Raw genomic sequence first — 23478 nt, forward strand, 5'->3', positions numbered from 1 at the left:
ACAAAACGGCACTACAAGACCGTCAAGACTAACATTTGAACACGTGTAAACTGTGACTATTTGCAGTTTACAGCACCAGGGGGAAGAGAGCAGAAAGGCAGAACACATCACTTACCTGGGCTTCTCTGACAAGCTGAGAAGAATCAGGCAGGCTGAAACCAATGGGTAATCCAACCTTTGCTGGGGTTTTGAATTTGTCTCCTATCTTAAATGGGACATCATCAAGATAACTGAAAGGACCTAAGATCAAAAGTAGAAATTGTATAAAAAAACCTTACAAGCTTAATGCATTCAATTAAGACTCACATTTGTATATTTGGGAGCTATCTATCTCTGATGCCCAAACTATACCAGGTGACTCAATACAAAGGAAGTTGCTTGATCAGAAACACATTGAATCTGTTTGGACTTCATTGCCTCAGTTTTGGGTTTTTGGTGGTGTTTTGTTTTGGTTTTTTTTTAATGTTTTAGCTCATAACTACTAAAAAAAACCCCAAACACAAAACAATCCAACAACTGAATAGATTTTGAAGTCAATACACCCAATGTTTTAGCTTTTCTTGTGACAAGACTATTCCTACACAATTGGAAGTTGAAGCTCTCTCCTGAACATTGTATTCTGTTATGTCTCTAAAAAGATCCATCTTTTTTATCATATTCAAAACAGGTTTTAAAATGGCCCAGCTTTAGAGCAGATAAGCTAAAGTAAAATCCAAGTATTGGCATACAAATGGGAAGTCACATTTATACACAAGTGCTCACAAGGGCAAAGTGGCCTAAAGTCTAGACACTCCACTTGAACCAAAACAGTGAAATAGCTCAAGATTATTTAGCATAGCAAGTCTGATTTTTGAAACAAGGCACTATAACTTAATTAGCTGTCTGATTTGTGATCACTCAAATGAGAAGCCTCAGACTTATTTCGTGGTCCTCCATCTGTTCTTTATATTTGTCACTCAGGTTGTATTTAAAAAGTATTTTAGGATTAAACTCTTTCTTCAGGCATCCTGCAAACTCATAAGGCAGAATTACTTAAAGCTCAACCACCTCCAAGCAGCCAGACTACAGGTTTCCTTTCCTTGAGCTGCCGTGAAGAAGTATTAGAAAACACACAATATAAATTGCACTCACTTTCTTGGATCTCCGGTCTAAGTGTTTGGAATTACAAGTAAGGTTTCCAGCTGTGTATAACAATCTGAAGCATTCCTCTAACACTCATTTGTAACTTTGCTTTGAGTGATACAGATCCAAAGAGACATGAGTGGCATCACTAAGATGGTGTTCAGAGACTAACCTCTTGTTCAGTGAGCTGTGACTCACCATTTTTATCTGACTGTAGCAAAGCATCTCACTCCCCACATGAGCTTATCTATTGTTTGTTAACCAGGCAGATAACTCAAACATGACAAGCTGTCTTGTAGTGAGTTATTTTGGCACCATGGGGTTAACACTGGTCTGGCATCTCCCAACTGCAGATAAGCATCTTACTTTTGAAGTGAGATTTGACAAGATAGGTGTCATGGTTTTAGACTGGGCACAATGCCAGTGCCTCCATGAAAACACATCCACCCTGGTGTCTACTGTGAGATGTGACCAGAAACAGAGCAAGCAAACTCCAACTTAGGAATAAGGGGGAAAAAAAACTTTATTAACACACACACACACACACACACACACACACACAAAGAACAGAATGGAAATCTTTCAAACACATTTCTCCTCCCCCTCTCAACCCACATTACAGCATACCGTACAAACTCAAATCTCCCTTCAGTCCCCATCTCCCAGGTTTTAATTCTCAGTCCATTATCCTTCTTCAAACAATCAATACATTCTATTAAAGAGGAAGGAGTCTTCTCCTTGTACCATTTCTTGACTAACCCCTCTCCATATTCCATGCTCTCACCATGGAAATGGACCAGAAGATTGCTTTTGGGGTTTCTCTTTTTAAGGATACTTTGGTCAGTTCCACAAAACGACAGTCTCTCCATTTTGGGATAACAAAATCCCCCCCATTTCCCCCGGGGCTAGGGCTTCACGACAGAGATCCTCTTCATTTCTGATCTCTGCCCACCACTACTCTTCACTGCCTTTCTTGGATCCGAGCCATTGCTTTCCCCCCAAAACCGCAGTCTCTGTGTTACAATAGAAAGTTAGTCCATCCACAGCCGAAAAAAACTGCTCCTCCGTTTATCTCTTCCCAAGTACATTCTTCTCATTATCTCCACTACTCCCTACTCACACAAACCTCTCATTTCACTTGTCCATTTCTTCTTGTTCTTATCTCTGTCCTCCAGGAGGATCAACGTTTGGAAGGTTTCCATCATGAGGGAAAAAAAAGGGGTTAAAATCATCTTTTATAGGTGCCGGACTCTCTTCTCACTTTTGGCCGACTTCCCAGGAACTGTACGGCACATCTTATCTCTTTTCTCTCCTTTCTCTCTCTCTCTCTAGGAAGCGGGGGGGGGGGGGGAATTGCTCGGTGCTCCTCACTACTTCCACCCCTCCATCCTTTCACTTCCCCCCCCCTCGGTCTCTCTCTCTCCAAGATCCAAAGCCTCCGGCCTACCTCACGCCGCCTCATGGCCTTTTCCCCTCCCCCACCCGGCCTACAGCCGGAGGGGGAGAGAGAACTGACCGATCCCTTTGCTGACCGACAGGCAAGAGAGTCACTTCCTGTGAGTTCTTCTTTTTATACCCTGTGTTCTCAGAGGCGGAACCATCTCCTCATTGGCCCAAACAGGTGCCAATATTCACACCTGAGCCCCCACTGGGCTAACCACTGTCTCCAAAAAAAACCACTTCCTTTCAAACCAGGACAATAAGTTATATTTCTGACTGACAGACACTCACTTTACAACTGTAAAAGCCACACCAAACCAGAAATGTTCTATACATTTTCCTGGAAATGGGTGGAGTTTCTCCCATGAGTGGGGACACCTATTTCATGGTTACTTTCCAAGGGATTAAGTGAAGGAATCTATGTACATTATTGTCATTTCAGTGGTAAGTTATGTTCAACTCCTAATCAATACTATTTATTTTGCTAGCTTTAATATAGGTACTTTGATATAGTGCACTATTTTATGCTATACTATAATCTACTAGTAGTTCTTTTAGTTTTATACTGTGCAGTAATTCTGATTAAGATCTTTCATCAGTTATCTTTTGTCCGTTCATTTGTCTTAATAAATAATTAATTTTTATACAAATATATCTGATTTGCCATCATTAGAACTAGCAGGAAAAAGTTGCAAAATCCAAACTGTTGATAGTCTGAGGCTAAGATGCCATGCTCAGGCTCCTCTCTCTGAGGAGTTCTGAAAGCAAGGGGGGTCTTCTTGGCACGTCGTGACTCAGTGGCAGGGCTTCTTTAATAAACTTTGTCTGAAGCTTCCACTCCACTCATGACACTGACCCATTTTCATACTCAGATGGCAGTTAAGGTACTGTTTGTGTTCCTTCACAATTGACAAGGCAGTCGCAGGCTCCAAAAGGATAAGAAGCTGTTAAAATGAGGAACATCCCATTAATTTGGAATTCATAGAATCATAGAATAATTCCCTGAGTTGGAAGGAACCCACAAGGATCATCGAAGTCCAACTTCTGGTCTGGCACAGGACAGCCTCAAGAATCCCACCATGTGCCTGAGAGTATTGTCCAAATGCTTCTTGAAGTCTGTCAGGCTTGGTGCTGTGACCACTTCCCTAGGGATCCTGTTCCAATGCCCAACCACCATGTGGGGGAAGAACCTTTTTCTCATATCCAACCTAAACCTTCCCTGACACAACTTCAGGCCATTCCCTCAGGTCCTGTCACTGGGCACCAGAGAGAAGAAATCACTGTCTGCCCTTCTTCTTCCCCTCACAAGGAAGTTGTAGGCTGCAATGAGGTCTCCCCTCAGTCTCCTCCAGGCTGAACAGACCAAGTGACCTTGGCCACTCCTCAGTTTCCCCTCAAGGCCCTTCACCATCTTCACAGCTCTCCTCTGGATGCTCTCTGTAGAAGGACTTGTGGTCTGCCACAGAAGAGCTTATCTGTTTTGCCTGTCAGCTGGTGCATAACTCAGGGCATTTTCCCCCTCACAAGAATTGGTGAGATAACCTAGGCCAGACATCTGTCTGGCAGCAAGTTATCTCTGGAATTATCCAGGGAGGTGAGATCCCGACCTAACAATAAACATCTCACCTTGAGAGCAAGATTGTCTTAGGTTACAATGTAAGATGTAACCAAAAGTATGTATTCTATCACCATCTTCATACGCTATTAAAAACAGGTGGGGCAGTGTTCTTTATTTCTTCCATGACTTATCCCTGATAACATCCTCCAGGGTATTACGGCATAAGATGGACTGTATGCCTCATAAGAGGAGGAGGGGTTTGGCTACAGAGCCAGTCCCAGATATGAACGCAAGCAGGTAGCTATTGGTCAATAGCTGTGTGGTAACCAATTAGATTCGAACGCGGAGTCTTTTGAATAGCCCATAAAAAGGGCTGTGTACACCAATAATGTCTCTCTGCTGCATGAAAACCCCGATGTTTGTCATCTCTCCGTCCCCACACACTGCGACAATTGGGGACCCCGTGTGAGGAAAGAAACTAAGCCATGAGAAAAGGAATGAGACAAAACAGCAGAGCCGCAGCTGAGAGCTGTGAGAAAATGCAACCAGAGCTAGCGACAGCCAGAGCTGTGAGAAAAGGACAGCTAAAGAGCTGTGTGAAAAAAAAGACAGAAAAGATGGTAAAGCTAGAAATCCAGATGGCGTAAGAGCCAAAGAAACAAAAAAGCTCAAAAATAGAAGGAAAACCCCACCAAAGAAAGAGGCAGATTTATCTCTGTAAAATAACAACAAGTCATTAAGGTATGAACTTTTCTCTTACTTCAGTGAGGAGTAAAGTATGAACAATAAGCTCTGAAAGCCACTATGGACATTTTAAAACTCTTAATGTTTATCTCAAACTGGCTGGGGCACTTAGAAGCCGAAAAGGATGCAGAAACGGCAGGAGAGATGCTGCCCATACCACAGCTGAAAAAGCCATCTTTAGGCTCCACGCTTCATACCACCAGTAATGCACTGTGGACACAGCCCGCAGAAAAACCCCAATATGGCAGACGCCATGCGCTTTGGATGCAGATCACCCAAGATGGCGGTCAGCACATGGTGCGTAAATCACTCACCCAAGATGGCCATCGCCAAGTGACGCAGGAGCTGCCAGCCAAATCATCTCAAAATAGCAGAGCACAGACAGCATCGTGTGGGAAAAGACATACCGCGCCGAACACGTGGAGGCAGCAGCCAGGATCACCTCTGGCATGGCATCCAGGAATCCACCCCGTGCATCCACCAGACCCCAGAAGCATCATCACAGCACCAGAAACCAGAAGAGAAGCTGGCAGCCCCACCACCAGAAAACCCTTTCGCCTGGCAACCACAGCGCTGGCCGTGTGGATGATTTCTGCACCATCAGTGGACAACCGTGAGTTTGCCGGGACTAGGGGAGGAGGGTCAGGGGGTGGCCCCTGGTCCCCCAATGCAGGAGGTCCCCTCGTAACACTGTTTTTCCCCCTTTGCCTGACCTCTGTGAAAGCGGAGCAGCAGGGACAGAGGCGATGGGGGTAGGGACTGTACAAAGCCACGGGAAGCTGCAAAGCAGAGCGAGAGGGCAGCAAAAGCGGCAAGAGACGGAACCTGCAGAACTGCTGCGGCGAGAGCCCAGTACCAAGCGCATGGCTGCAACCACATGGCCACGCCGCAGGACAATGGCAAGCGACGAGCCACTTTCTCAGCAGGTCCAGAGGTGTCAGCAACCCCAGCACCAGCACCCCCAGCAGTGACTCAAAAACCCCAGAGTTCAACACAACGCCCTGAACCAACCCTGACTGCACAGAAAGTCGCCACCCACCCTGGGGGGAGGGGGGGGTGTCTCCCAAGTGCTCTTATCCTACCCTGGGGACAGGGATCAGGGCATGGGAAATGCCTATACGGGCTGAAAGCAGCGGTGAGGATGGGGGGAGGGGACATGCGGGGGCGCGGTGCCTCGAGGGTGGCCCCGATGCATGCCGCTCCCGCCGCTCCTGCAACAGCCCATGCTCCATCTGCTGCCGACTGTTATAGATACATATTATAATATTGGCTTTTTGAAAATATTAAAATGGATTTTATATGTGTGGTGTTAAAGTAATTTTGTTACAAAGATATAGTTTGTATTTCTGCAGTTACTTAAGTTTAGACATGGTAGTGAAATAGCTGTGCTTGTGTTAAAATGCCTGCTTTGATGGGATAACATTCAATAAACACAGGATGAGGACATCTGCTACAGATATGCCAACTATCAGCCCTCACCGTCTGAAGACAGTGTGGACCAAGGGCCGTAATAACCTTTGCTCTATGGTCCTTGTCTCCTATTGTCCTTTATTAAACTTTTTAAATTTTCACAGGAGAGTGAACATGTTTTTCATAGGACCCTCGTAAACTAACACTAAAACCTAGCTGGACAGGTAACTTGCTTGGAGTTGCTTGCATTGAGAGCCATTCAGGAACAGGAGGAGGACCTTCCTTTGTTCCTGAGTGACTGATTATACGAGGCCTCTGGGGAGCACTGCAGCGTGGTGAACAGGAGCGGGCAAACAGGGGCATGGCATGTCTTTGGGGTGGTCACGGCAGTTTGCGCAGCAGTTTGCACGCAGGCAGGGCAAGCAGGCAGGGTTGCAGGTTTTCTTGCTAATAAGGTGTGCTGTGTGTTGTTTGAGGTGTTACTGTTGGCTGCTTGATTTCGGGCTTTCTGCTAGTAATGGTTTTAACACGGTCGAAAACTGTGGCTGGTACAAGTGTATGTGACCGAGTGGAGCCCTTCAAAAAGGATGTGTCTGTACAGACCCATTCCTGCCTGGAGTGTTTGAGCTTATCGATGGTTTCAGGGGGTGTTGTGGAGGAGGCCTGCCTATGGTGTGAACAGGTGAATGACCTCCTTTCGCTGGTAGCCGAGCTTAGGGAGGAAGTTGAAAGATTAAGGAGTATCAGGGAAAGTGAAAGGGAAATAGACTGGTGGAGTTCAGCCCTTACATCTTTAAGGGAGGCCCACCAAGAGTCAGAGGACTCATATGCCTCTCACTCTCAGGCAATAGAAGGGTACCTGGTAGATGAAGAGGAGTGGAAATGGATCCCTGCTCGGGGAGGTAATAATAAAAATTCCTCCTGACCCCCATCCCCTAGCCAGGTGCCACTTCAGAATAGGTATGAGGCCCTGGATCTAGAGAGCAGTCAGATGATTTAGAAGAAAATTATCTCCCCAATGAGCCTCCCAATTATGACTCATCTGTAAGATGGATCACCACCTCTAACATCAGGAAGATAAGAAGGGTAATATCGTAGTGGGTGATTCCCTTCTGAGGGGAACAGAGGACCCCATATGTCGACCAGACCCATCCCACAGGGAGGTCTGCTGCCTCCCTGGGGCCTGGGTATGAAATATGACTCAGAGACTCCCTGGGCTGATTCAGCCCTCTGATTATTACCCACTGCTGATACTCCAGGCTGGCAGTGATGAGACTGTAAAGAGGAGTGTCAAGGCAATCAAAAGGGAATTCAGGGGACTGGGTCAAGTGGTCAGTAGGACAGGGGCACAGGTAGTGTTCGTCTCAGTCCCTTTGGTGGCAGAGAAAAATGATGAAAGAAATAGGAGAACTCACATCATTAACAAGTGGCTCAAGGGTTGGTGTCATTGGCAAAATTTCGGATTCTTTGATCATGAGCCAACTTTTACAGCACCTGCTCTACTGGATCCATATGGGATACATCTCTCTGTTAAGGGCAGAAGAATTTTTGCTCATGAACTGACAGACCTTTCTGAGAGGGCTTTAAACTAGGTCTGAAGGGGGAAGGGGATGCATCTGGGCTGTCTGGAAGCAGACCCAAGGGTGGTAAGCCTGAGTTAGGAGTGAAATCAGCATCCCAGCAGAGGTGCATGTATACCAATGCATGCAGCATGGGTAACAAACAAGAAGAGCTGGAGGCCATGGTGCAACAGCAGAACTATGATGTAGTCGCCATCACAGAAACATGGTAGGATGACTCACATGGAGCACTGCACTGGATGGCTACAAGCTCTTCAGAAGAGACAGGAAAGGGAGAAGAGGTAGAGGGGTGGCCCTTTATATTAAGGAGGCTTTTGATGCCATAGGTATTGAAACTTATGAAGACGGAGCTGAATGCCTATGAATAAGAATTAAGGGGAAGGCCAACAAGGCTGATATCCTACTGGGAGTCTGTTATCGTCCACAAAACCAGGAAAAAGAGATGGACAACATATTCTATAAGCAGCTAGATACTGTTTCAGGATCACCAGCCCTTGTTCTTGTAGGTGACTTCAACCTGCCAGATATCTACTGGGAACATAATACAGAAGAAAAGAGGCAGTCCAGGAAATTTTTAGAGTGTACAGAGGACAATTTTTTGTTGCAGCTGGTGGGTGGACCCACCAGGGGAGGGACTATGTTAGACCTGTTGTTTACAAATAGAAATGGGCTGGTGGGAGATGTAGTGGTTGGAGGCCACTTGAGGCAGAGTGATCATTAAATTATAGAGCTCTTTATATCTGGTGAAATGAGGAGGAACACCAATAAGACTCTTACACTGGACTTCCGGAGGGCAGACTTTGGCCTACTTAGGAGACATATTCTGAGATTTCCTTGGGAAGTAATCCTTAAAAACAAAGGAGTCCAGGAAAGGTGGGCGTGCTTCAAAACAGAGATGTTAAGGGCACAGAAACAGACTGTCCTTGTGTGCCGAAAGATGAGTCGACGAGGCAAACATCCAGCCTGGATGGGCAACGAGGTTTTCAACGGAACTTAAGAATAAAAAGAGGATGTATCATCTTTGGAAGGAGGGTCAGGTCTCTCAGGAAGTATTTAAGGGGGGCCGCTAGAGCATGTAGGAAAAAAAATAGGGAGGCCAAAGCTCAGTTTGAACTTAAAATGATGACTTCTGTAAAGGATAATAAAGAATGTTTTTATAAATATATTAATGGTAAAAAGAAGGGTAAGACCAACTTTTGTTCTTTACTGGATGAGGGAGGGAACTTGGTAACTGCAGATGAGAAGGCAGAAGTGCTTAACACCTTCTTTGCCTCAGTCTTAGTGGGAAGACAGCTTGTCCTCAGGACAACTGTCCTCCTGGGTTGGTAGATGGTGTCAGGGAACAGAATGGTCCCCCTATTATCCAGGAGGAGGCAGTCAGAGAACTGCTGAGCTGCTTGGATGTTCATAAATCTATGGGCCCAGATGGGATCCATCCCAGGGTGATGAGAGAGTTGGCAGATGAGCTTGTGAAACCACTCTCCATCATTTACCAACAGTCCAGGCTCACTGGTGAGGTTCCAGATGACTGGAAGCTGGCCAATGTGACACCCATTCACAAAAAGGGTGGGAAGGAGGATCCTGGTAATTATAGGCCAGTTAGCCTGACCTCAGTACCCAGAGAGGTAATAGAACAGTTTATATTGAGTGTCATTACGCAGCACTTACAGGATGGCCAGGGTATCAGACCCAGCCAACATGGGTTTAGGAGGGGTAGGTCATGTTTGACCAACCTGGTCTCTTTGTATGACCAGGTGACCCACCTGGTAGATGCAGGAAAGGCTGTGGATGTTGCCTATTTGGACTTCAGCAAGGCCTTTGACACTGTCTCCCACAGCATACTCCTGGAAAAGCTGGCAGCCCATGGCTTGGACAGGAGCACTGTTTGCTGGGTTAGGAACTGGCTGGATGGCTGGGCCCAGAGAGTAGTGGTGAACGGTGCTGCATCCAGGTGGCAGCCAGTCACCAGTGGTGTCCCTCAGGGATCTGTGCTGGGGCCAGTTCTGTTCAATATTTTTACTGATGACATAGATGAGGGGATTGGATTGAGTCTTTCATTAGTAAATTTGAAGATGACACTAAGCTGGGAGCATGTGTCGATCTGTTGGAGGGTAGGATGGCTCTACACAGAGACCTGGAATGGTTGGATGGATGGGCAGAGGCTAACACGATGACGTTTAATAAGTCCAAGTGGCGAGTCCTGCATTTTGGCCACAATAACCCCCTGCAGCATTATAGGCTGGGGATGGTGTGGCTGGACAGTGCCCAGGCAGAAAGGGACCTGGGGGTACTGGTCGACAGCCAACTGAACATGAGCCAGCATTGTGCCCTGGTGGCCAAGAAGGCCAACGGCATCCTGGCCTGTATCAGGAATAGTGTGGCCAGCAGGAGCAGGGAGGTCATTCTCCTCCTGTACTTGGCACTGGTGAGGCCGCACCTTGAGTACTGTGTCCAGTTCTGGGCCCCTCAGTTTAAGAAGGACATTGAGATGCTTGAGCGCAACCAGAGGAGTACTACGAGGTTGGTGAGGGGCTTGGAACACAAGCCCTATCAGGAACGGCTGAGGGAGCTGAGGTTGTTCAGCCTGGAGAAAAGGAGACTCAGAAATGACCTTATCACTCTACAACTTCCTGAAAGGTGGTTGTAGCCGGGTGGGGATTGGTCTCTTTCTCCAGGCAGCAACTGACAGAATGTGAGGTCACAGTCTCAAGCTGCGCCAAGGGAAATTTAGGTAGCATCCCTGGAAGTGTTTAAAAAAAGACTGTTTGTGGCACTCGGTGCCATGGTTTAGTTGAGGTGTCAGGGAATAGATTGGACTCTATCTTGAAGGTCTCTTCCAGCCTTCTGATTCTGTGATTCTGTAACCACTTCCTTAATATAGAAAAGGTTACCACTGACATAAAAACCCCAACCCTCTCTCATCTTAAAGCAAAACACTAAAAATGCATAAACTCTTCTGTTAAACATGCTGTCCTTAAAATATAATATTCTAGAAGTCTCTATGAACTCCACAGCTTTAAATTAACAAGTTTCAGTTGCAGTTTTCTAACTAATACTTGACTCTTGTCACTTCTGTTTACAATGCCTATAAAATAATTTTCAAACTAAAAATCACTAAGTACTACTTGTCATATTTGTGCTTAGCTAAATCGTTCATACCAACTCCTGTTGAAATTAATAGCAAGGTTCTAAATATACCAAGTCTGTCACTGCTATCACCAACTCACCATAACCAGATGTACTAACACAGGTAAAGTGTGCCTTTGACAAACAGAGAGGGGGAGATGCATATATTTCCACAAATGCCAGTATTCAATGAGTAACAACCCTCTGCACAAGCTAGAAACCTTAGGAATAACAACTCACCTGTGATTTCACCTAGACCTCAAAAATCAGACACTTAAAAAACATTAAATACTACCCCTAACAGTTTTTAATGTTACCTCTGATAGTTTTTAAGTTTTGTTTGCAATGTTCAAGTTATAACTTTCAAGTAATTAACCTGCAGCATGCCACCTAGTAACATTGTACCTTAATAGCTCCTAGACATGATAGTAAAAAACTGATGGAACACACCAATATCTAGAAAGATTGAGTTTAGTAAAAAGCTTTATATTTTAAAACAGAAAAGGTAGAATTGTCACAACATAAGATGGACTGTATGCCTCATAAGAGGAGGTGGGGTTTGGCTACAGAGAGCCAGTCCCAGATATGAATGCAAGCAGGTAGCTATTGGTCAATAGCTGGGTGGTAACCAATCAGAGTAAAACTCAAGAGTCTTTTGAATAGCCTATAAAAAGGGCTGTGTACACCAATAAAGTCTCTGCTTCATGAAAACCCCAATGTTTGTCATCTCTCCATCCCCACGCACCACGACACCAGGGTATATCTACTGCTAATAGACCATCAAGTCTCACTGCATGACTGATAAAATTACATCACTCCATTGTGAAATGTTCCACCCAGGGGGAGGAACCAAGCATTCCTATCTGGATATAATCTGACGTTTGGAACACCATGAGTAGCCTTATCCACAGGATTCCCAGAGGAAAAGAGCTCCATAACCACCACTGGACCTTCAGAGGAAGAGCAGACCCTTCTACAGTATCACCGCTTCCACAGAACCACATCTATCACTTCAACAGGACTGCTACCACCACCCTGCCCAACAGGGTGTTCAGGTTGTATCCTGACTGTCAGTTTAAGCCAGTGTTCTTTGCCTTTATTTTAATTTTCCTACTAAATTGCAGTTCTGACTTGGAATCCTCTGCTGGTTTGTTTTCAAACTAGTACAGAGATGTAGGAAGATAAGCTGCTGGAATTTCTGACTGACAGACACATCATTTTACAAACTATAAAAGCTGCACAAAACTTTCACAAAGCAGAAGTTTTCTGCGCACTAATATGTAGGGCTGCTCCCCAAAGTTTGGATGCAAACTCCGTGGTTACTTTTCTGGGAATTGAGTGAAAGGACTTTATGTGTACTCCATCATCAATTTGGTGGTAAGTTACAATGACTCCTAATCTATACTAATTCTTTGCTAGCTGTAATATAGGTACCTTTTATAATGCACTGTATTTGTATCTACTAGAAATTCTTAGTTTTATTCTGTATAGTAAGTCTGTTTAAAGTCTTCTGTCTGCTAATCTTGTATGTATTCAATAAATAATTCATTTTACAATAACCTTAATTGGCCATTCTTAAGAACTTGTGAGTGAGATCACAATTGAAAAAACTGAAGAGAGCAAACCAGGAAGATGGGATATCATAATGTGAAGCTGTAATTGGACAATTAACCCCAATATGTAGATGGACAAAAACTTATCAAAGTGTGAAAACTCGTGACCCTTCATCCATCTTGTGACTATCTTGGGTCCATCTTGGGTGTTAGCCCTGGCCAGGCTCTTGTACTGCCCAAGGTGTATCCTTTAAGACCTTTCGATAAATACCTACCGTATTGTTTTAAGTCTGTCTAGTCTCTGTTCTAGATCAGCCTCTTTAGGCATCACACCAACATAGTTATTTGCAACATGGCATCCAAATTGCATTTGAACTGGCAATTTGAGAACGTGGATATGCCAAAGCATTTGCTTATGTAGAAATAGCAACTCTAACAGCCTTTGCACTGAGACTGATAAATCATGGCCAGGTCACAGACCACTAGATCTCTCAACTGCTCAAAGTCTGGTGCGACTGCTGCTACTATGCCCTGCTTAGTCCAACTGGCACAAGTCATGCTCTAAGCAGGATGCTTCAAGTGAAGCAGTATTGTGGAATGCCTCTGTTCCTAAGAGACAGGAATTTGATCTTACCCTTCTTGTGTTGCTAATAACTCCTTCCTTGACCCAAACCCTAAGTCTACCCCTGTGACACCCTATAAAAACCCCATGACCCTGCCTTTGCCCTGTCTTTTCGTCTACATCCCGCCCTTCCTCCCTGGGGGTAATAAATGGATTCTTGAGCTTTCTGAAATGAGGACCCGTCTCATTTGTTCCCATGCCTGGCACCGGCAGCTGTACTGTCCCTGGACACGATGAACCCAGTTGCAATGCACTGCAACAAATGGTGGAGAATGTGGGCAGCCAGTGAGAACAGAACTACCGGCACCCCGTAAGTCTTGCGGGACCCCCATCTTAAAAGGAACATGGAGGTAAAAAGCTTACGGGGAAGGGAATTCCCAGTAAGGCCACCAGCTTACTGGGACCGGGCAATGGGACTAACATCTACCATCACTCAGTGACACGCTTATGCATGGTTTAAGTTTTTCATTTTTCATGGGAGGGAGTTTTTAAGAGCTACAAGCGGCTAGTCTGCCTGCAAAAGGGACCATTCCATGGACTTGTGTCAACTTTCCTGACATGTCTGCTGCAGCTTATGGACAGTAAAAGCTCTGGAGGGTACTTATGGACAGGTATGAATGATTGCATACAGAGTATTGATGCCGTGAATCTGTAGTCCCCCCTCCTGTGAACCCCCATGTTTTTCAGTTTCTGTGAAGCTGCCCATATGTGATAGATGAGTAATGTGATGACTGATTCTCATTATTAACAGACAAATATAATCTGTATAGGTTAAGAAAGGTTTTATAGATTTATAGTTATGTTTTAACCCTTTATGTTGTTATCAAGAGACAGCCAGGGTTGGGACATCTGGGAAGGTCAGCTTGTCACTATGGCAACAGCTGACCTCCAATCAGGATTTGAGGAAGAGATCTCCACCACTGGACAGCAAAGAAGGGGTTGATGGACAGAACTTTGGGAGGGGTTAAAGGGTTAAAAGGCGAAACCTCCATTGTGTGAGTGAGCACATGGTCGGGAAAATCCTTTGCTCCCTGGTACCGTAGCTTTTTCTCTATTCAGTCTTCTGTTGTTTTTTTGATAAGGTTTAATAAACCTTTCTAAAATTATGAAAAGTGAGTAACCATTTCTCATACATATATTTCCTTATCCTTTTCTTCCTAAGAGTGTGACAAGGAGTGAAAACTACCAGGATGGCATGGAGTTGCTACTGTCTCACTGTCACTCCGTGTCCCTCTCTGCCACCCTTTCCCCCTTTCCCTGAAGGCATCCTTGACCCAAACCCTCACTACACCCCTGCGATACCCTATAGAAACCCCATGACCCTGCCTTTGCCCTGTCTTTTCATCTACATCCCACCCTTCCTCCCTGGGGGTAATAAATGGATTCTCAAGCTTTCTGAAATGAGGACCCATCTCGTTTGTTCCCATGCCTGGCGCCGGCAGCTGCACCCTCCTGGACATGATGAACCGACTTGCAATGCACTGCAACACAGGATCACCTCTATGCACCGATCTTGCAGTCCAAATTACTCAAGTGTTGCAAATACTCATCTTATTAGACCTACTGACATACTAAGTGGTATTGTTCAAAACAACACATCCCCTTATAAGACACCTCCCCTTTAAGAGACTTCTTGTTTGTCTGAAATTAATACTAGCCACTGAGAATACAAACACACATTGTAGTACTTACATAGCAACACTCTGTTTTGGTACAGGAAAAAAAAAATCAAACAACAAAACCCATTTAGTTTCTTCCTAGTATGCTTTTTTTAAAAATAATGACCAGTGATATAACCTCATCTTGAATACAACTTTGCTACAAAACCCACAAGCACACATTAAGAAATACACCAAGTATTTTAGGACATTTGAAAACTAAAAGTCTTCCTGAAGCAAAACATGGATGGACATAGTATTCACTTTTTTCCAGCCCAATCAGAACAGTACTAGTCTAGTGAAGTATATTGAGTTTGTATGCCAAGCTTTGGTAGCTGGGGGCTGCAGGGGTGGCTTCTGTGAGAAGCTGCCAGAGGCTTCCTGCATGTCCAGCAGAGCCAATCCCTGGCAGCTCCAAAGATGGATGTGCCCCTGGTCAAGGCTGGGCCAATTAGAAATGATGGTAAGCCCTCTGGGATAACATCCTTAAGAAGAAAAAAAAAAAGTGATTGTGCAGTTGTAATTGCAGACAAAGAAGAAGTGGAGGTGAAAACACGTGAGAAGAACAACTCTGCAGACACCAAGGTCAGTGGAGAAGAGTGGAAGGAGCTGCTCCAGGTGCCAGAGCTGGGATTCCTCTGCAGCCCATGGTGAAGACCACAGTGAAGCAACTGTCCCCCTGCAGCCCATGGAGATCCATGGGGATGGAGAGATCCACCTTCAAACCATGGAGAAGACCCACAGCCAGAGCAGGGGGATGCCTGAGAGAAGGCTGTGACCCTGTGGGAGGCCTGTGGAGAGAGGGGCCCATGATGGAGCAGCCTGTCCTTGAAGGGCTGTACCCTGTGGAAGAGTGACCCATGTTGCAGCAGTTTGAGGAGGACTGTTGCCCGTAGGATGGACTCACATTGCAGCAGTTCACAGAGAGCTGTTGCTCATAAGATGGGCTCACACTGGAGAAGTTCGTGGAAAACTGTCTGCTGTGGGAAGGACCCCACAGTGGAGCAGGGGAATGACTCCTCTCCCTGAGCAGTGGGAAAAACCACAGGTGATAAATGGACCATAACCCCCATTCCCTGTCTTCTTGCCTGGCCAGGAAGGAGGAAAGGTGGAGAGAAGGTGTTTTTAAAAGTTTATTTTACTTCTTATTATCCTGCTCTGATTTTGTTAGCAATTAATTCAATTAATATCTTTAATTTTAGTCTGTATTGCCTGTGACAGAATTTGGGGAGTGATTTCTCCCAGTCTTTATCTCAACCCACAAACCCTTTGTTAAATTTCCTCTCCCCAATGCAACTGGGTAGGGGAGTGAGCGAGTGGCTTTGGTGGGTGCCAGGCATCTGGACTGTATCAACCCACTACATGAAGTTAAAATCTGATCTAGAAAGACAAGAATAATTTTATTTTTGTAAACAGATGACCCTTCTGCTTGAACACACTGATGGGTAAGAGCGCAAATTGTTTTTAATGACAAATTCTAAAGCAGTAAGAAAAACCTATGTAGAGGAAGTATTATACAAACTACTGTTGTATAGTCACATCTTAAAGTGGAACAATGAAATGGGTTTTTTAAACAGTTATTTAATATGGCTATTAGCCACTTCATCTTTTGTGTTAGTTTAAAACAATCTGGGTTTTTTAGTGGGCAGGGGAAGCCACAGAGGCAGCTTCTGAGAGAGAAGATGCTCGAAACCTACTATGTCCAGTAGAGCCAATCCCTGAAGGCTCTGACAACAGACATATTGCTGGCCCAATTAGAGAAGTTGATAAAGCCTCTGTGATGACATATTTAAGAAGGAAAAAGATGTGCACAGTCCTTTTGTTTTCCGAGAGGCGGGGAGGTGCCACAGCTAGGGCCCTACCGGTGCCGGAAGCAGCCACGCAGCTGATGCTGGGAGTGGCTGGGGCCATAAGGCCAGTGCCATCTCAGCACGGCTCACAGTAAACTTTGCCTGCTTAGTCGCTTCTAGCCAGCTGTGCTGCGAGCAGAAGGGCAGAAGTGGCAGCAGCAGCTTCTCCTTTTCAGCACCCTGCATGAAGAGAGGTGCTGGAATGGTGCCAGTGCCGCCCATGAGGTGCCAACGGGGACTACGTGGCTGACAGCGAGGGGCATGGCGAGCAATTCCCCGATAGGGAGCCCAGAAAAAATCAACCTTTCAGCACTGCAAAACCCTGTAAGAACTTTTCCATTGATAGAACTTGAGAATAGATGAACCTACAGACAACAATTTTCTCCCAAGTCAGAGAAAAGGTGAAGACACACGAGTAAAAAACCATGGCAACTCTAAGGTCAGTGAAAGGAAGGAAGGGGAGGAGGTGCTCCAGACTTCGAATCTGAGATTCTTCTACAAGCTGTGGTGAGGACTATAATACAACAAATTGTTTCCCTCTAATTCATTAAGTGCATGGGGGGGATGCAGAGATCCACTCGCAGCTCATGAGGAAAGGTGCTCATGCTGGAGTGACTACATGCTGAAAACTGTAATCTAGTAGGAAATTGAAAAGAAAGAGAAGACCCTTGCTTCCAGAGATAGAAAAAGAGAGCCCTTCCTTCCATACTAGAGCAGCTTATCCTTAAAAGACTACACCCCATGAACTAAAATGACCCACGCCATGTAGTTTGGGAAGACTATTTTTGCCTGTGGGAGAGACTCATGTTACAGCAGGTTCGGGCAGGACTATTACTCGTGAAAATTAGAACCACGCTAGAGAAGTTGACAGAGAACTGTCTCCTGTGGGAAGGACCCCACAACATAGCAGAAGAGACTCCCTCAGAAAACTGAAGAAAGATTTTGAGTGAAAAACTGACCAAAGCTCTCACGCCTTGTCTCCCTGTGCTGTCAGTGGGAAGGAAGGAAGGGCTGGAGGGGAGAAAAACATGTTCTAAAAGTTTATTTTAGTTTTCCTTATCCTCTTTTAATTCTGTTAATTTTAATTCTGCTAAAAATTTTTTTATACCTTTTACATTTTGAACTTCTTTTGCCCTTTAAGTGTTTTCTTCTAATCCTTATCTCAACTTATAAGCCCTTCAGTTTTTCTTTCCCCCTCCTATGCTCAACTACAGCAGAGGAAAATGAGTGAATATTTTTTTCATGAGTGCCTGGCACTTAGCCAGTGTCAAACCTCAAAATCCTTCTAGCAGTTGAAAGCATTTTGAGGAAGCTCTGAGAATAGCCCTGGCAAAACTGTGCCTGTCAGTCTCAACTCTGACACCATGTACCATATGATATTCCTGGCCCAAGGTTCTACTACAGGAGTAAGACTTGAGTATAATATGCTGGCCAACTCATAGAAGTGTCTTCCAGTTTGGTAGCTATGAGAGACTGGAGGAGATTGCTGGCTCAAAACATTTTGGGTGCATGTGTGTGAGGGAAGGGGTAAGTTAGGCCTTGCCTTTGGTAAGGCAATGCACTGCCTGTATACCCCATGCCTCCCCAGGCCTGTATCCCAGCCCCACAGTGGCTGCCAATCACTATCACACCAGAGGCAATGCTCCACACCCCACCGGTGTAGCCCAAGGCTAACCCCAGAGTGGCCAGAACACCTGAAATCCCACATGGGGGAATGGTCCAGGAAAGCCAAAGGATATTTAACCTGAGATACAAAGCAAGCATGTCTTGCTTGACCCTAGCTCCTCTTGGAATTTCTATTAGCTGAACACCACTGGAACTAGTAGCTATGTTTGGTTTTTTTTATTTCTTTCTCTTTTTCTACTAATTCCCTCTTCTTGGAATGTTGAGTAACAGAACATTGGATGGGCTTGAAGTTAGTTAAGTTGAATGAGCTAAGTTAATGCTTTGTGAAGTGTTTAAAGTTGATTGAATGCTGCTACCATGGTTTGAAAAGACAGGTATCTGCTGAGGAAAGCAGAAGCCGTCCTTGAAATGGAAAATGTAAACCCCCTCCTTCCAAATTATTATAATTTTGAAATTAGGGAGCACTCAGGCAAAGATATGGGAATAGGAATAACAGCTGTTTATTAGGAAAATTAAAAATACAAATGCAATAGTACAAACAAAAGAAAAACAGACAGAGTCAGAATACTACCTAACACACTGTTGGTCAGGATGTTGGTAGCAGTCCAATTAAATGGTGGCTGCAGTCCTCCTGGAGTGACAGATGTGGTCCTGTTGAAGCAGTGATCCTGTAGAAGTGTGTAGTTTTCCTCTGAAAGTCTGGTGGTGGTGTAGATGGCCCTTGTCTTCCTCTGGGAATCCAGTGGGAGAAGGCTACCTGTGGTGTTCTAAATCTCAGATTGTATCCAGGTAGGAATGCTTGGCTCCTGCTCCTGGGCAGAGCATCTCACAATGGGATTGTGTAATTTTATCATTCATGAAGTGAGATTTAATGATCCATTAACAGAAGATATTTCTCAGAGGGAGGATTGGTTATAGAAGAGATAAAGAAAACTGCCCAATTAACAGAAGATAACTGCCCCACCTCTAACAGATGGCAATAGAATACACACCCTCAGCCACATCTTACAACCTAAGACATTATCCACCCCTTATTCTATTAATATCTGCATCATACCCAAATCAATAAACTCTACACAATGAAACCTTACACACAGTTCTCACTTAAGACTAGGTTTCCCTGTGGTACACAACGGGCTTCTCCATCTTTCTGCATTACCCATCAAGTGTAACCAGGTCCTTGAGCAAAAACAATGCCACAGATGGGTTTACCTTTGCCTGAGGTGAGACTAATCCAAACAGTCTTTCCTAAAATACCATTCACTAGTACATGGACTTCATCCACTGTGTGCAAGGGTTTATACTGGGCAGGACCAGCTCAATTGATGGACCCTTGGGTGCTGACCATCCAGGTGGCTTTTGCTAAGTTCATTTCCCAATTCCTAAAGGTTCCTCTGTCAAGTTGCCTTCAGGATAGTCTTAAGTAGTCCATTCCACTGTTCAACTTTCCAAGCAGCTGGTGCATAAGGGATATGATATATCCATTCAATACCATGTTCTCTGACCCAGGTGTTTATAAGGCCATTCATGAAATGGGTCCTGTTGTCTGACTCAATTCTCTCTGAGGTGCCATGTCTCCACAGGACTTGCTTTTCCAGGCACAAGATGCTGTTCTGGGCAGTAGCATGAGACAAAGGGTAGGTCTCCAGCCATCCAGTAGTGGCTTCCAACATGGTTAGCACATAGCGCTTGCCTCGGCATATGTGGGGCAGTGTGATGTAGTCAGTCTCTCAGGCTTCCCCATACATATATTTGGACCACCACACACCATACCATAGAGGCTTCACCTACTTGGCCTGCTTGATCTCAGCACATCTCACAGTCAGGGGAAACCTGAGAAATACTGTCCATGGTTAGATCCACCCCTTGGTCTCGTGGCCACTTACAGGTAGCATCTCTGCTCTGATGACCTGGGGCATCATGGGCCCATCGAGCTTGGACCAACTGTCCCTTGTATTACCAATCTAAGTCTATCTTTGACACCTATATCTTTGCAGCCTGATCTACCTGCTTGTTGTTTTGGAGTTCCTTGTTAGCCCGACTCTTGGGGACATGGGCATCTACATGACGGACTTTCACAGGTAGTTTCTATACCCTGGTAGCGATGTATTTCTGGTCATCAGCATCCCAAATTGTTTTCCTCTACACTGCCAGTTGGCCTTCTTCCACCTTTCCAGCCAGCCCCAAAGAGCATTGGCCACCATCCACAAATTGGTATAAAGGTATAGCTTTGGCTCCTTCTCTCTTTCAGCAATGTCCAGGGCCATCTGAACAGCATTGAGTTCAGCAAGTTGACTAGATCCACCTTCTCCTTAAGTAGCTTGTGGAACCTGTTGTGTTTGACTCCATTCGGCTGCTTTCCATTTTCGTTTCACCCATACGATGAGACAGGAATCGTCAGTGAAAAGAGCATATTGTGTTTCTTCTGCTGGTAGTTGGTTGTACGGTGGAGCTTCTTCAGCCCATATCACTTGTCCCTGTTCTTCTTCATCAGTGAGACCAAAGTTTTCACCTTCAGGCCAATTTGTAATTATCTCCAAAATCCCAGGGCAATTCAGGTTTCCAATATGGGTGCGCTGTGTGATGAGACCAATCCACTTGCTCCAGGTGGCATTGGTGGCATAGTGGGTAGAGGGAACCATTGCTTTGAACATCCACCCCAGCACCAGTAGTCGGGGTGCCAGAAGGAGTTGTGCTTCCATGCCAGTCACCTCCGAGGCAGCTTGGACTCCTTCACAGGCTGCTAAGATTTCCTTCTCTGTGGGAGTGTAGTTGGCTTCAAACCCTCTGTAGCTTTGGCTCCAGAATCCCAATGGTCGGCCTTGAGTCTCCACAGGCACCTTCTGCCAAAGGCTCCAGGACAAGCCATTGTTCCCGGCTGCAGAGTAGAGCACATTCTTCACCTCTGGTCCCATCCTCACTGGGCCAAGGGCTACCGCATGAGTGATCTCCTGCTTGATCTGGACAAAGGCTTGTTGTTGCTCAGGGCCCCAGTGGAAATCGTTCTTCTTGCGGGTAACCAGGTAGAGAGGGCTCACAATCTGCCTGTATTCAGGAATGTGCATTCTCAAAAAACTTATGGTGCCTATGAAAGCCTGTGTTTCCTTACTGCTGGTCAGTGGAGACATAGCTGTGATCTTATTGATGACCTCAGTGGGAATCTGACACCGTCCATCTTGCAACTTTTCCCGCAGGAACTGGATCTCTTGGGGAGGTCCTTTGATTTTCCTCTTCTTAATGGAGCGGCCGGCTTCCAGCAGAATCTGGATGATCCTCTCTCCTTTCTCAAATATTTCCATTGCTGTGTTCCCCCAAACAATGATGTCATCGATACACTGCAGATGTTTGGGAGTTTCACCCTTTTCCAGTGCAGTCTGGGTCAGTTCATGGCAGATGGTGGGATGTCACCGACATAGTTTATGAAAAATCCTTTACTTAGGAATTTTCCTCTCCTGAGAGCTGAGAAGCCTCAGGAACAAACTGTAAACAATTCTTATCTGCTACTGTGGAATGCCACGGGAAAATCTCTGATTGGCCCCGTCGGACTGTTTCCAGTTGAGAGCCTATCACGGGGCACCTGTCCAGTGTTTCGGGCTGAGAAGACTTTTCGTTTACACATTCTTTTCTATTCTTAGGATAGCCTTGGTAGTGAAATCTCTAGCTTTATTCTTTTAGTATAGTTTTTATATCTTATATATCATATAATAATAAATCAAGCCTTCTGATGCATGGAGTCAACTGTCTCGTCTCTTCCCTCATCCTGGGACCCCAGAAAACCATGTAACAGTGGGACTGTGTTTTCACTCCTGGGGCAGTTGGTTCCAAGTGTACTGCATGCCCCTCCAGGTGAAAGCAAATTGAGGCCTGCATTCTGTGGCCAGAGAAATGGAGAAAAATGTGTTAGCAATGTCAATAGTGGCATACCACTTTGATGCCTTGGAATCCAGATTGTACTGGAGTTCCAGCACGTCTGGCACAGCAGCGCTCAGCCGCGGAGTCACTTCATTCAAGCCACGATAGTCCACAGTCAATCTCCATTCCCCCTCAGATTTCTGCACAGGCCAAATGAGGCTGTTGAAGGGTGAGTGGGCCTTACTGACCACCCCTTGTCTCTCCAGCTCACGGAACATTTTGTGGATGGGGATCACAGCATCTCGATTCATCCGATACTGCTGGCAGTGCACCGTCAAGGTGGCAATTGGTACTCGTTGCTCTTCCACCCTCAGGAGTCCTACTGCAGATGGGTTTTCTGATAGTCTAGTCAAGGTGTTTAACTGCTTAACGTCCTCTGCTTTTGTGTTGTGATTTCAGGGTTTACCTTGGAACCTCGGGTCCCTCCCCTGATAATTCCCTGCCAGGTGTGTCAGTCACCTCTCCTTTCCCCTGCTGAGTACTGTCTGTCAATCTTGGCATTCCAGAAGGGCGTCGAGTCATTGGCAGATTTAAAAGATGCCCTCTAACCCTGGGGGGACATTGGGCCATCCAGGTTTCCTTTGTCCCTTAAGACCTCCTCTCATGTACCTGGTTGGTGGGCTTCCTACCCCTTCCCTTCCCATCTCCCTGGGGTTAAAAGAGCCAGCAACCACGCGGTTCAGAGAATTCTGCTGGAGCTGTTGCTGGATTCAGAGGCCTGTGGGCCAGAATAAAACTCTGGATCGAAACCCTCCATCAGAACCAACTCCTTTCTTTCACCATCGCCTTAAAGCTTCTCCGCCAGAGGTAAACTCAAGGAGCAGACTCTGTTACAGGAAAAGCTTCATCCCGCAGCCACCGGCATTTCCTGTATGCCTGGACTTGTCTCCAAGCGCCCAGCTGTAGCACACAGCTAGCCAAAGGTGTCTCTGGGGTGAAACACCACAGTTGCCGCTATTTGGTTCAGCATCAAGGGCCAGACGAGCTCAGGCACATCCCGCCTGGCTACACCGGTATTATTCCAATACTCTGCCTCTACAGTAGCTCTTTTAAAAGCCCACCTGAGTCCCTTTGAGTCTTTGTAATAGCCGTTCTAGAGGAAGACTATTCCCAGAATACACGGGGCCTCTGGGCTGGTCACAATAGGATGTTTTTGCCACTCCTTCCCAGTCAGGCTCACCTCAGCTTCCAACAGGGTCAATTGCTGTGCTCTCCCGATCACCCCAGCAATGGAAACAGGTTCTGCCCCAAAATGTCCTGATGGCATTAGGTTACAC

At 45.6% G+C, this 23478-nt stretch overlaps 1 protein-coding gene across 6 annotated transcripts in view; it reads right to left on the reverse strand.

Moving 5' to 3' along the window:
- Positions 1-23478, reverse strand: part of LOC103824730 (ubiquitin-associated protein 1-like) — a 90867-nt gene that overhangs the window by 37819 nt on the left and 29570 nt on the right. For 4 of the 6 annotated variants that reach the window (XM_050986344.1, XM_050986347.1, XM_050986345.1 and 1 more), the window contains exon 3: positions 116-240. The exons of 1 other annotated variant lie outside the window; for it this stretch is intronic. In XM_050986344.1, coding sequence (XP_050842301.1) covers positions 116-240 — 125 coding nt within the window. Of the gene's footprint in view, positions 1-115; positions 241-1544; positions 3507-23478 lie in introns of those variants that run through there. One more of the 6 variants, XR_007780318.1, reaches the window with a different exon arrangement.

The sequence above is a fragment of the Serinus canaria genome, chromosome W (genome assembly GCF_022539315.1).
Source record: "Serinus canaria isolate serCan28SL12 chromosome W, serCan2020, whole genome shotgun sequence".
Classification (NCBI taxonomy): domain Eukaryota; kingdom Metazoa; phylum Chordata; class Aves; order Passeriformes; family Fringillidae; genus Serinus; species Serinus canaria.